Source organism: Parasteatoda tepidariorum, chromosome 12 (genome assembly GCF_982258835.1).
Source record: "Parasteatoda tepidariorum strain Cologne lab strain chromosome 12, Ptep-v5.0, whole genome shotgun sequence".
NCBI lineage: Eukaryota > Metazoa > Arthropoda > Arachnida > Araneae > Theridiidae > Parasteatoda > Parasteatoda tepidariorum.
The window spans coordinates 27,894,145-27,908,994 of record NC_141766.1 but is presented as its reverse complement, the minus strand read 5'-3'; the positions used below and the strand labels follow the sequence as shown (position 1 = coordinate 27,908,994).

At 31.9% G+C, this 14,850-nt stretch overlaps 1 protein-coding gene across 1 annotated transcript in view; it reads left to right on the top strand.

The window, feature by feature from the left end:
• LOC107443772 (glutamate-gated chloride channel-like) overlaps positions 1 to 13,776 on the top strand; it is a 94,595-nt gene extending 80,819 nt beyond the window's left edge. The window contains exons 6-8 of the mRNA XM_043039848.3: positions 5,418 to 5,540; positions 7,428 to 7,804; positions 13,500 to 13,776. Of these exons, the coding sequence (XP_042895782.2) occupies positions 5,418 to 5,540; positions 7,428 to 7,804; positions 13,500 to 13,688 (689 nt within the window). The 3' untranslated portion in view covers positions 13,689 to 13,776. The remainder of the gene's footprint in view (positions 1 to 5,417; positions 5,541 to 7,427; positions 7,805 to 13,499) is intronic.
• The last annotated feature ends 1,074 nt before the right edge of the window (positions 13,777 to 14,850 follow it).

Sequence of the window (14,850 nt, the reverse complement as noted above, 5' to 3'; positions counted from 1 at the left end):
AAAAATTAAAATTATAAAAGAAAAAATAGTATATATTTACTACCACTTTAAATATGAAAATAAAATCTTCCGCAAAATCCGGAAGAGTTGGCAGGTATGTGGTTGTCAACTTAGAATACAACAAAACAGAATCGATAAATCGGTTAGTGGCGCTTCGCGCCAAACGCCGAGATAACCCCAATATCCAGCATCCAGCATCCAGGGTTGTCAACTTAACCCCTTGGGGACGGGTGATTCAGAAAAGCATTCGTACAAAATCAGAATCAAGTTGCAATTAAATAAAAAACGGTAACTTAAATGTAGTCGTTACTAATTTTACAGACTTACTTTGCTTTTATTTTAATTATTGTTAGTTTTATCATATATACAATCAATGATAATTCAAAGTATAACTAAATAGTTTTATTTTGAACAAAGTAATGGTGAATTAAATAAATCAAAAAATTATAACTCCGCCCACAAATAAACTGCTAAAGAAATACTTTGATTACCAGTTTTATCTTCTTACCCTGATTGATACGGTTTTTTGCTGTCACGTATTTGTGACAGTCGGCGCGAAAGGGTTAAGTTTTCTCAAATACAACGTATTTGTTTGCTTAAAATTGAAGTTTTAATTCCATTTTAATACCACTGGGAAAAATGATAATGGAAGGGATTAAAAGTTGGCAGGTATGCTATAACTTTATATACTATGAAGAGCTCTTCTAGATAGTTCTGTCATTTTACCTAGGAAGTTTACATGCTATAATTTGTAGTGATGTTAAGGCATTTGTAACACACAGACTAAAGAATTTTTAATAATGGTGGTGAATTCACGTTAATGCTAGTAGGAATTGATTTTTTAACACTTTACAGACCGGTAGCGGTTCGAACATACTATGCCCTTTCACCGCCCGTTCAGCTGCAGATCGTCCGAGACACCAGCTCGGTTTCGGCCTAGACTGACGCGCGGACTTCACCACTAAATATCAAAAATTACAAATATGATATAAAATGCAACGTTAAATCATCAATATACTGGTTACTGTATTAAAAAGTAGGCGTAACTATCTTTCTTTAACTAATCTTACAAAATATTTTGCTACCACTTTATTAGAACTTTTCCAGAAAGCGGAGCAGTTGGCATCCCTGCCTTCATATCGATGAAAAAATCCCGACTTTCCTCGCAGGAAAATCTAGTCGCACCCAGCTGCACGATGAAAAATCCCGACTCTTTTCGCAGGAAAATCTGGTCGCACCCAGCTGCACTCGAGAAAACGACAGCTGAATTTTTTTCAGGGCATGCTGAATTGGTGGAAAACGTAGTCACCACAGATCGGTCAAAAGTCGATTAATCGACGACCGGTCGGTAAGCGCTGGGGAGCAAACGCTGAATAATCTACGGCCGGTCGGTATACGATGAGAACAAAACGTCGATTAATCGACGACCGGTCGATAAGCGCTGGGGAGCAAACGTCGAATAATCGACGGCCGGTCGGTATACGATGAGAACAAAACGTCGATTAATCGACGACCGGTCGGTAAGCGCTGAGAACAAAACGTCGATTAATCGACGGCCGGTCGGTAAAGTGTTAAGATAAGATACTATTTCATCGTAGAGCATAATCCCTTAACGCACAGATTTTTAGGGAAAAAAAACCGTCCAAAAAAATATTATTTTTTTACGTAAGAAAACACACTTCAGAACATCGTCTTTTCTTTCAGTGAACAATTTTGATATACTGCGTTTTTTTTCCATGGAAAAGGGCTATATTCAGAGATGCCAACTGCTCCGGACACGGCAAAATAATTAAAAACAAAGGTAAATAACTACTAAGTTAATTTTGCAAATAGTTGACTATTTTTGCTTTCTTTTTAAAAGGTATAGCATGACTGACATAAGTACTATAAAGTGGTGAATTATGTAAGCCTACGAATTATTTAGAAATAGTGATGGATAAAAATCTACTAAATTTAATTTATTAAACCAAGAATCACAATCAATAAACTACCACTTGAAAATATTTATTCGTTGTTCGGAGCAAGTAGGCATCTCTGTATATTTAATTCTTGAATAAATAAGTGTTATAGCTCACAATCCTATGTAAATGATAAATATCGATAAAGCGATTTTTTTTTCTTAGCTTTCACATTGTTATTTTCAATTCTCGATTTTATTCGAGTGTGAAAAATTATAGCAGCTTAAAATACAACGCCGCTCGAATTATCTCGAGTGTGCACAGTTTGGCCTGTGTAGCGCGCTCGAATTAACTCGAGCACACAAGTTAAGGGGTTAATGCAGGGAAGCTACGGGCTACTAAAATTGTAAAAAGTAGTTGAAACTTTGTAAATTTTTAATTATTTATAATCCCATAATTTTTTAATTGTATTTTACCACCATTTTTCTTAATATTTCAAATTACTCATTTTTAAAGCTAAAACATGCTTTGCATTCGCCTTCATTAGTAAACTGAAAAAGTATGCTATAAAAACCTTTTTAAATTAAGAATGTTGTAAGTCACAACATCTTGCATTTTTAGTCGCCCGTGGCAACTCCGTTAACCCTTTCGCGCCGACTGTCACAAATACGTGACAGCATAATACCGCATCAATCAGGGTAAAAACATAAAACTGGTAATCAAAGTATTTCTTTAGCAGTTTATTTGTGGGCGGAGTTATAATTATTTGATTTATTTAATTCACCATTACTTTGTTCAAAATAAAACTATTTAGTTATACTTTGAATTAACATTGATTATATATATGATTAAACTAACAATAATTAAAGTAAAAGCAAAGTAAGTCTGTCAAATTGGCAACGACTACATTTAATTTACCGTTTTTTATTTAATTACAACTTGATTCTGATTTTGTACCAATGCGTTTCTGAATCATCCGTCCCCAAGAGGTTAATGGATGTGAATACGCAAGTGACTTTTCAGGAATATTAATGAAGCAGAGAAAAAGGCAAAATGAAGTCGCATCAATATGGATATGTTTAATTCAGGCCTACCAAGGGGGGTCTACGTTTTTTCCTAAATATTATAAAGATTGCTAGCAATTAAGACACAAAGTTTTTGGATTTTGAGTAACTTTGCCAAAATTTTGAAAACCTCACCTCGGAAGAACAGGAAAAAGTGGCATTTTTTATGAACTTCTGAATCATTTACATGTAGTGGTGTGGAAAACAGAGCTGTCAACTTTCTACGATTGTCGTGAAAATTTATTCTAGTGGTACCTAAGTTCATGTTTTAATGAAAATATTTTCTAAATTATTTTTCATTCATATGAAATTATTTTCCACGTCACTACACATAGATTATTTAAAAGTTCATATACAACACAACTTTGTTTCAGCTCCTTCGTCGCGAGGCTTTTAAGATGTTGGCAAAATTACTAAAAATTCTGAAAGCTTCGGCTTTTAATTGCCCACCACTTTACAAAATATTTTGCAAAAGGCATAATAGTTGGCATTTTTGGGAAATAAACCGTTAACTCAAATCTGCGAAGCAAAGAATCATACCATAAAACATAAACTTAGCTACAGCTAGAAGAAATTTTTCCAAAAAAAAAAAAAAAAGCTCTGAAAGTTGGTAGACTTGTGAATGTAAAAGAGTTGTTTTTATTTTAACTTAAATTTTAATATATCTAATCCGCCTTTGTTGGGAGTATGCTGGAATGATTTTTATTTCAAATTAGGTTGTGGTACATAAAATAAACCAAAGAAATATTAGCCCCACCTTCTACTAAATCTATAATAAAATATCTACTTTTTATGCTACTTTTTTCTTCTTTCTCTGATTTCGGCTACTCTAGGAATGTCACTTACCTGGTTCTTCCAATGATCTCTTTAAATATGCAATCTAGTTAATAGCGAAATCGAGAAATAAATCGTGCCATACATATTTTTTTATCAGTGATGATCCGTATGCTTAATAAATACGTAAAAAGTGAACAATAAAAGTAAAAATCTTTTTAACGAAATTAAAATCAGTTACATATATCTTTAATATTTGTACATATATCCTTATATTTTTATCTATATCTTTACATTTTTAATTTGAATCAAATTTCAATATGGCTACCTAATTATAGCTTTAGTTCAACAATTATTTTAGCAAGAACTATCTTATTGCGAACTTTTTGAATCATATTCAATATGGCTACCTAATTATAGCTTTAGTTCAACAATTATTTTAGCAAGAACTATCTTATTGAGAACTTTTTGAATCATATTCAATATGGCTACCTAATTATAGCTTTAGTTCAACAATTATTTTAGCAAGAACTATCTTATTGAGAACTTTTTGAATCATATTCAATATGGCTACCTAATTATAGCTTTAGTTCAACAATTATTTTAGCAAGAACTATCTTATTGAGAACTTTTTTATAAAAATTTTTCATGAAAGTCTTTGACTTGACGGCAATGAGATTTTTTTATTTTGGTTGGTTTAACTTGGAATGAGTCAAATATATTTCACTCTAAACTCAAATATTGAAAAGTATGGAATTCAATACGATAGTATGCTTTCAGGTCTGCCAACTTTCTACGCTTTTCGTAAAAGTTTATTCTAGTGGTAGCTACGCTTACATTTTAATGTATTATTTTTTATTCATTAAAACTTATTTTCCAAACCACTACAGATAAATTATTTAAAAATTCAAGTCATCAAGTCATCGCCACTTTTTTCCAGCAAAAAACAAAATTACCGAATTACCAATAAAGAAAATTACCGTTGGCAAAATTACCGAAACTTCTGAAAGCTTTGGTTTTTAAATCTCTACTAATCTATAAAATATTTTGCAAAAAGCGTAGCAGTTGACAAGCCAGGGCTTTAGCTTTAGTAAAATATAAAAACACTGCTGGGCTACAATTGTAACTTAATTATCCTTTTACGACCACTGGAAAAGAACATCCCCTGAAAGAACAAAAATTAGCAGGCATAATGCAGGGGCTCCGTTTTTTTCTTCTTTAATCTTTAATGAACTCATGGAACTTTATGGAATGTACGTCATTAGAAATGTCTCAGTGGTTACAAAATTGCAATATTAAATAGACGATAATAAACGTATATTTGGTCAACATAATCACGTATTTAAAAACCTTTGTATTTGATGTAGCTCAATTATTTACTACTAATTCTAGACAAAAAAGCGTTTTGTTTTCTTTTACTGGCACTCCCTTGAACAAAAATTTTAGGCCGATGTAATACATTTAATGAAACATACATCATTTAAGTTTGATATTCTCTTTTTTATAAATGTTGAAGCAATGGCTAAAACAGGAAATTATTCACTACTTAATTCTGAGTTTAACAATAAAATGTCTTCTTTCTGTTATAGAATTATTACTTTCAGTTCGCTTAAAAATATTAGATTTCAGAAAATCTTGATGAACTCATAGTTTGACACATTTAATATTGTTCTCTTTCTAGTGGCACATACAGAAGATGAATTGAAACTTTTATGGGATGAAAACAACAATATCACGCAAGGAGAGCACATAGTTCTTCCACAATTTGAAATTATTAATGTTACAAGTGGTGAATGTAAAAAAAGTAATATTCTATGATTTTCTTATCCTCCTTTTAGTGATACTTATATGTAGAAAAAATATTCCTTAATTTTCTTATTCTCCTTTTAGAGATAATTATATGTAGAAAAAATATTCCGCAATTTTCTTAATATTTTCCTTTTAGTGATACTTATGTGTAGAAAAAAAAATTCATAATTTTTTTATTCTCCTTTTAGTGATATTTATATGTAGAAAAAAATATTCCATAATTTCCTTATTCTCCTTTTAGTGATACTTATATGTGGAAAAAAAATTCATAATTTTCTTATTCTCCTTTTAGTGATACTTACAAATAGAAAAAGAATATCAAAAGTAATATCGAATACGACGCTTTATCGGCAGTGAATTTTATTTGACTTTCAACTTAATGTAAGACAAAATGGAAAAGAATGATCGACATTCATTAAGCGCACTGTTTCGATGAGTGCGATGTCTCAACGAATTCATTTTACCTAGCAAAAAGCTTAGAGAGTTGTTGGCTGTTAGAGAGGGTTCAAACACAAGCCGAAATAGCAGAAGCCATTTCACAAAGTGTGATTTCCTGGATCTGGAACCGCATTTTGGTGACTGGAAATACAGGCCGAAGATCAAAGCAAGGACGCAGACGCGCTACAACACCCAATGAAGACCGTTATTTAATTCTAACAACCTGGAGACACTGAATTATGAATGCCACTCTTCATCAACAACTACTGGCACCACAGTTTTGATACAAACTGGCCGAAACCGCCTTCACGCTGTAGGTCTGTATGCTCACCGATCAATAGTGTCTGCAGCAAAGCACCGCCGTGCAGGGAGTGGGCAACAGAGCATGTGAACTGGAGGAGAAATGAATAGCGCAATATTATTTTTCTCTGGTTTTTTCTGCTCATTCTGATAATAGACGTATTTTTATCTAGAAGGAACGTACTATTAGAAAAAATCCTGCGTTCGTGCACGAATGTGTAAGATTTGGAAGTGGGGGAGTTGCAGTCTATGTCGGCATCCCCATTGATATACTCCACTGGCATCTCCATTGGCTCTCCATATCATTGGAAATGGAGGTCTGACAGGTCGCCGATATAGAGATGAGGTCCTGAAGCTTATAGTAGTCCCTTTAGCTGCAGCAATTGGAGATGACTTCATGTTAATGGACACCAACTGCAAGCCACATTGTGCTAACTTGATCAATGATTTCCTTTTGGAGGGAGGAATCATACGAATGGATTGGTCAGCGCGTTCTTTGGACATGAACCCAATCGAGCATGTTTGGGACATTGACGAACTGCTGGCAGTCTACCACCCCCACAAACTCTCCAAACAAAACTGGAATGAGCTCTTCTGGAGGAGTGGGACAAAATACCTCAGCCAATCATTAATTACCTCATTGACTCGATGCCTCCAAGCTGTTCAACGTTGCTAGCTGTCCGGGGAAACCATACCCCCTACTGAAAACGATTTTTTTAATGAAGCACCCTTTTTTATCTACTTTTCTCATATGCACAAATTGTGTTTTTTTTCCTTTTGTTCCCAAATGCCCAATAAAACGCATTTTTTTGTGTCAAACAAATGTCATTTTTATCTAATATAACCTACTACGCCTGTCGATAATGCATCAATCATTCAAACAATTCTCCAGGTTCAAGATCAACCCACAATTTCAATATAATTTAACTGTTTTGAGCAGTGTATCCTCAATATAGATTAAATGTCAAGCAAATCAATCAATCATTTTAACATATCACTACTAGGTCAGGGGCATTTGACTCGATGCTTTTGACTTTTGTTTTCTCGAAACTTTTTCAACTGTTTTTATTTTTTCAATGATTATAAAAACATTAAAAATACGATTTTTCAGTGTCTTGCAATAATTCCTTCAATTTCATTTTAGATGCCCATTTTTCTTGTTTGAAAGGATCAGTCACAATGACCAGAAGATCTGGATATTACATAACAAATGTGTATGTCCCAACTTGCCTTATAGTATTCATGTCCATGCTGTCGTTTTGGATACCACCAGATGCTGTTCCAGCTAGAGTTACCTTAGGTGTCACCAGTCTTCTGACAATTGTCACAAAACAATATCAAGCTTCACTACCAAATGTATCGTACATAGTAGCACTTAATATATGGTTGTCTGCTTGCATAGGATTTGTTTTTGTTAGCCTGTTGGAATATGCAACTGTTATAGCTTTGCACACAAGGCAAAAATCTGTCTCTAAAATTAAAGCAGCAGCTGTAAGTGAGCAAGTCAAGACAATAAATAAGGTATTATGCTTTAAGAAATTTAAAATGCTAGTCATTTAAAATAATTTAAGCATTTTCGAGTGAGGCTGGTACACATTTGCACACCCTCAAATATTTGAGGCTCTCATAAATAAAAACTGATACTGAATTAACCGTTTACCTATATGACTCTTATTTTGCTCTAATGGAAAAAGTGCCTTTATAATAAACGTGGTTGATGGTTTGCATGTAAATTAAATGGAGAGTTTCTTTAGTGAGCTACTGATTTTGTTAAAGAAATGTAACAACTGTTTGATTTCGAAACAAAATATATGTGACAAAAAATATCCCGCGAAATATTCTCATTGGTAGACGATTCATGGATTAGAGTATTTTTGCAGTCAGACAAACCGTGGAAGGCTTTCGTGTTGTTCCTTTTCATGTAACGCAAATGCAGATTAGTTCCCTTAAAAAGTCCTCATCGAAGACAAATTTCTCCCAATACTTGATCCAGGAGTTCCCTTTTCTTCTGGATTGGGTACAAAATTACAAGGTTACGGAGTTGAATATTAGTAGTCGTAAACCCAAAATTGTGTCGGCTATTCAACGACAGTTACACACACAAACACGCACACACACACAAATATATATATATATATATATATATATATATATATATATATATATATATATATATATATATATATATACAAAAAAAGACACTAGGGAACAATTTTTTTTCTGTTGTTTGTTTTTCGTCGCAGGAAATTTCTTAACAGATCTTATACTCTCGTAGTGCTGACATCAAATCAGCAATTTATTTCTCTCTCCAAGCTACGGTTCTTAAGAAATAACATTATACGCCGCCAGAGGCGCTTCTCATAAACTTATGAGCAGTTCATAATTAACCATTTCGCGCCGACTGTCACAAATACGTGCCAGCAGAAAACCGTATCAATCAGGGTAAAAAGATAAAACTGGTAATTAAAGTAATTCTTTAGCAGTTTATTTGTGGGCGGAGTTATAATTGTTTGATTTATTTTATTCACCATTACTTTGTTCAAAACAAAACTATTTAATTATACTTTGAATTAACATCGATTATATATATGATTAAACTAACAATAATTAAAGTAAAAGCAAAGTAAGTCTGTAAAATTAGCAACGACTACATTTAAGTTACTGTTTTTTACTTAATTACAACTTGATTCTGATTTTGTACGAATGCTTTTCTGAATCACCCGTCCCCAAGGGGTTAAGAACCACCTCTAGCCACGCACGACTACATCAGAACTGCAGGGCTGCCATCTTTCTATTCCTTTCGTAAAAGTTTATTCTAGTGGTAGCTAAGTTTAAGGTTTTAAAAATTTAAATATATAGTTCGATATATTATTTTTTATTCAATCAAACTTATTTTTCACACCACTGCACATAAATGATTTAAATGGTCATGTGCAACGCCAATTTGTTCCAGCTTACTCGTGGTTAGGATTTTAAAATAATGTCAAAATTACAGAAAAATCTGAAAGTTTTGGTTTTTACATGTCTACTACTCTATGAAATATTTTCTAAAACGCATTGTAGTCGGCAGACCAGGAACTGCTATTGATCCGAAAAAGAGGAAAAAATGGTAATAAGAACGTTCCATTTCTACTTTCTCTCGAGATTAGTAAATTCTCAGAGATGCCAACTACTCCGGACGCACCAAAATAATTAAAAAAAACGGTAAATAACAACAAAGAATAGTTTGCAAATAGTTGACCATTTTTGTTTGTTTTTTAAAAGGTACAGCATACCTGCCAACTTTTAATCCCTTCCATTACTATTTTTCCCAGTGGTATTAAAATGGAATTTAAACTTCGATTTTAAGCAAACAAATACGTTGTATTTGAGAAAACTTAAGTTGACAACCATGACAGTAACACATATTAATATATGTGCTTAATTTTTGTAAGAATAGTGGTGATCAATATCATTTAAAAATTAAGATTATAAAAGAAAAATAGTATATAATTACTACCACTTTAAATATGAAAATAAAATCTTCCGGAAAATCCGGAAGAGTTGGCAGGTATGGTACAGTATGACATAAGTACTATAAAGTGGTGAATTATATAAGCCTACGAATTATTTAGAATTAGTGGTGGATAAAAATCTACTAAATTGAATTTATTAAACCAAAAATCACAATTGATAGACTACCACTTTAAAATATATATTTGCCGTCCGGAGCAAGTTGGCATCTCTGAATTCTCCGTGACTACCACTATTTATTAAAGGGCAAAACATTTATATATATATATACTGCATAAGTGCAGTAATTAATAACAACCTGCTTAAGATTTTTTTCTTGAAGTGATTTGATAGCACATGTTAACATTCATCAGATGAACAGGTTGGTGGCAGGGCTGAAATACAGAAAAAATATACAGAGATGCCAACTTGCTCCGGACAGCAAATATTATTTTAAACTGGTAGTTTATCAAATGTGATTCTTGGTTTAATAAATTCAATTCAGTAGATTTTTATCCACCTCTATTTCTAAATAATTCGTAGGCTTATATAATTCACCACTTTATAGTACTTATGTCATGTTATACTTCTTAATAAGCAAGCAAAAATAGTCAAATATTTGCAAAATTTACTTTGTAATTACCGTTGTATTTAGTTATTTTGACGTGTTCGGTTTTTTAGTTATTTTAACGCATCTCTGTATATATCAAGACGGAAAAGAATAAAAACTGGTAACAAACAAATTTCATTTTTAGCGTTTTTTCGGGAATAATAAAATACGTGTCCTTTTAAAAAAAATCTGTTGCTATGGGAATTAATTTAAATTAATTTCAAATTTAAAATCCTCACACACAAATATTTGTATAAATATAAGAAAACATTTGTTCCTCTGTGTAATCTACGTATTCTTCAACTGTTCCTTAACATTGTTTTTTTTTATTATTTATTTTTTTCCTTATGGATACATTACAACTGTATACTTTTTTGTAACAAACATTGTATACTTTAAACATGTATACTTTTTTGTATACAATCAAATTGGATTAGTGCAAAAGAATTCTAAAAAATAGCTTTTAACTCATTGATGCATGTGCACCCTCTAACATTTGAGTTTTTTGCGTAATATTTTTCCGGAGATACTGAACTAAAAAATTTTTTCAGAACAAGTTACATAATTATAAAATTATAACATAAGAATTCGCTGTCTGAACTTTTGTATAGGTGTTAGAAATATTTGTATATAGTGGTAGACAAAACTCTTGTAAATATAGTCTTATAAATTATTATTACATTATCTTTACTACCACTAAAATATAGTTTCTAAACCGGTAGTAGTTGGAGGGTATCCAAACACCCATCCAAAAGCCTGGTGCACAAAATGGAAGGTAGCCATCAACACCACTAAATCTTCACTACTAATTATTAGGAAATCAAGTAAAAAGAAAGTCATTTATCCAAATATTACTCTTTTCAATGATGCAATACCACTAGTTCGAAAGGCCACCTACCTAGGCGTCACTCTTACTAGTTCTTTAAACTGGAATACCCATATTGAAAATATTCTTAGCAAAGCGCAAGGAGCCTATAGATCTCTGAAACCAATATTAAACTATAATTCAAAACTATCACTCAAAACAAAACGAACCCTATACCTCCAATGTATTCGACCGATCATCAGCTACGCAGCCCCTGCATGGAGCACAACCACTGTTAGTCAAAAAAAGAAACTGGAGATTACTCAAAATAAATTCCTCAGATATATCACAGGAGCCCCCAGATCCATGAGAATGAAAGATCTAAGACGAGAGTTAAAAATCAACAAAATAGATGAGCACATAGCTGAACTATGTGCAAGTTTCTTCAGAGATGCACTCTCTTGTCATACGTGCAATTACTTCAAAAATTTTGATTTTGAGCTCATCAAAGACAACATAAAATATAGCCCGGCAACCGCCTTTTTCCTATCCGACGGAGTTTTGTCCCGTAAATTTTGTAAATAGCTGTAAATACTTGTAAATAATTTTGCGCATTTATTATGTATTTCCCCTTTTCCCTGGGGCTATGTGGCTACTGTGCACCTGTGGAGCTCGGGGTAATACCTCGAAGGGAGGCGAGGCAGTCTGCCACAAAACCTCTTCTCTCTCTCTCTCAAACTTGTTTGTTCAATCTCACTACTTCATTTTAATTTTCTCTCAGTAAAAGATACTGAACCCCAACTTTCACCTTTCAGTTGCGCTTCGGCGATTTATTATTTATTTCCACTCAGATGAATTAGTTGGAGTCTCTAGCGGGGCTGATGCTAAGATAACCAACACATATGAGTATGAGAATGAGTACACCCATCCAAAAAAGCTGTATATATTTTAAAAACACCTATATCAAAAAAGTTAGCACGTATTCCAGGGAAATTTAAAAACTGGTAGAAAAATATCGAAGAATATATTGGTCAAACATATTTGTAAATTAAACATGTGTGTTACAAATGACCTACTTATATCCTAACATTGACGTGAAATTAAAGACAATAAATTTGACATTAAGCTCATTAAAAGTTTAAACTCCACTTTTTAAAAATTTCCCAGAATGTAGTCATTTTGTTATGCCAAGTAGATATTTCTTTCTGTTATCCACCACTAAAACTTTAAAAAAACACTACTCCTTAATATAAAATTAAATATAATATTAAATAATAATGCTAATATTAAAATAATTGAGCTAATATTAAAATTTGTATTATTAATATGTAATGATAACGAGAACTATTTTACTTCTGATAATTATATCCTAATAATGAAATAATAGGCATTGTGAAACAACTTTTTTTCCTTTTTAATAAAATGAACTATCCTTTTAATAGGACTAAACGATTAAATAATTTGATTTAACCCTTTAACTACTAACGGGACTCATTTGTCCCAACAAATGTTTAAAAATTACTAATTGGGTGAAAAGCACTTAGAAACTCATTGTAATATGTCCCAGTCGTAGAGTCGAACCAAGTATACGTGTTTTATGTGTTAAATATCCCCTAGATGGCGCTGAAGAGTTTCTTGCATGAAATAGCGTTGTGATTTTGCGCTGGGACAGATATATCCCACTAGTATTCTTCATTGGGACAGATATATCTAACTCGTATTCTTCATTGAGATTGTTATGCTCATTCATATTTTATTCATATTTGCTCAAATGAACATAGAAAAAAGAACAAATATGAGTTGTCCAATGTGTAATGTCGGGTTATGCAAAGATTGCTTCACCCTGTATCATACCATGTGAAAAAAAGTCCATATAATAAATGATAGATGTGCTTGTAGTAAGTCGATCACTTCAGATGGGACATATGTATCCCACCATTAAGTACGGCCAGGACATCTATGTCCCAGCCTCTAAATTGATAACCGCCAGTCAGAAAAATCCCAAATACAAAATTTGACTTATTTGTGACCTATTTTGTCCCTTTTGAATAATAAACGGGACAAAAAAATCATTTTTTAAAATTCGTAGTCAAAGGGTTAAACTTCGAAATAATATTGTATTTACTGACTTTTTCTTTAAAACTAAAGAATTAAAACTGGGGCATGGAATGCTGTTCTTGAATTTGTGCATCTATTTGTTACATTATTTAGTTTATTTTAATTTTGTAAATTGCATGATAATTTATTGTATTTTATATAACTGTTGTTAATAAATAGCAAATTTAATAACTCTTTTATATCTTTTGCAGATATATCCAAGAGAACTCCGTTTTTATCGTAATACAATAACGAATAAGAAATTAAAAAAAGTGGCGTTTTGGGCGAGAATTCTTGACAAAATTACACCAGATAACATTGACTATGCATCCAGAGTATTATTTCCATGTGTTTTTATTAGCCAGTGCTCAATTTATTGGGCATTGTATTACACACCTTGAGAAAATCTTTTCTAAAATAAATTTTTAGCATATCGTTAAAATGAAGGCCCTAAACAATTTCATGTAAAATAAATTTTTTTAAAAAGTTTGCAGTTGTCTTTTCTATCATCTATCTATATATGTATACATATACAGTCTCTGACCAAATTGTTAGACGTACTCTAAGATTTTATGTAAATTCTTAATTATTAGGAGATACTACACAGCTTTATTGTTATTACTCAACTGAAACCTGTTTGCACTTGTTTACATTCGTCTATCAATTGGTTAAATTAGACGATGTATGATAAAAATTCGACGATTTGATAAACTAGACGATATATTACATAAACATAGAATATTTATTATATCAGGTATTATATTAGTATATTATAGTAATTAGGCCAAATTATTAGACGTACTCTAAGATTCTATGTAAATTCTTAATTATCAGGAGATAGTACACAGCTTCTTTGTAATTACGCAACCGAAACTTGTTTGCACTTGTTTACATTCGTGTATCAATTGGTTAAATTAGACGATGTATGTTATAAATTCGACGATTTAATAAATTAGACAATATATTATATAAATATGGAATATTTATTACGTCAGGCATTATATTAGTATATTATAATAATTAGGCCAAATTATTAGACGTACTCAAGATTCTAAGTGAATTCTTAGTTATCAGGATACTACACAGCTTTACTGCTATTACGCAACTGAAACCTGTTTGCACTTGTTTACATTCGTGTATCAATTGGTTAAATTAGACGATGTATGATATAAATTCGACGATTTAATAAATTAGACAATATATTATATAAATATAGAATATTTATTATGTCAGGTATTATATTAGCATATTATAATAATTAGGCCAAATTATTAGACGTACTCTAAGATTCTATGTAAATTCTTAATTATCAGGAGATACTACACAGCTTCTCTGTAATTACGCAACTGAAACCTGTTTGCACTTGTTTACATTCGTGTATCAATTGGTTAAATTAGACGATATATGATACAAATTCGACGATTAAATAAATTAGACGATATATTATATAAATATAGAATATTTATTATGTCTGGTATTATATTAGTGTATTATAATAATTAGGCCAAATTATTAGACGTACTCTAAGATTCTATGTAAATTCCTGATTATCCGGAGATACTA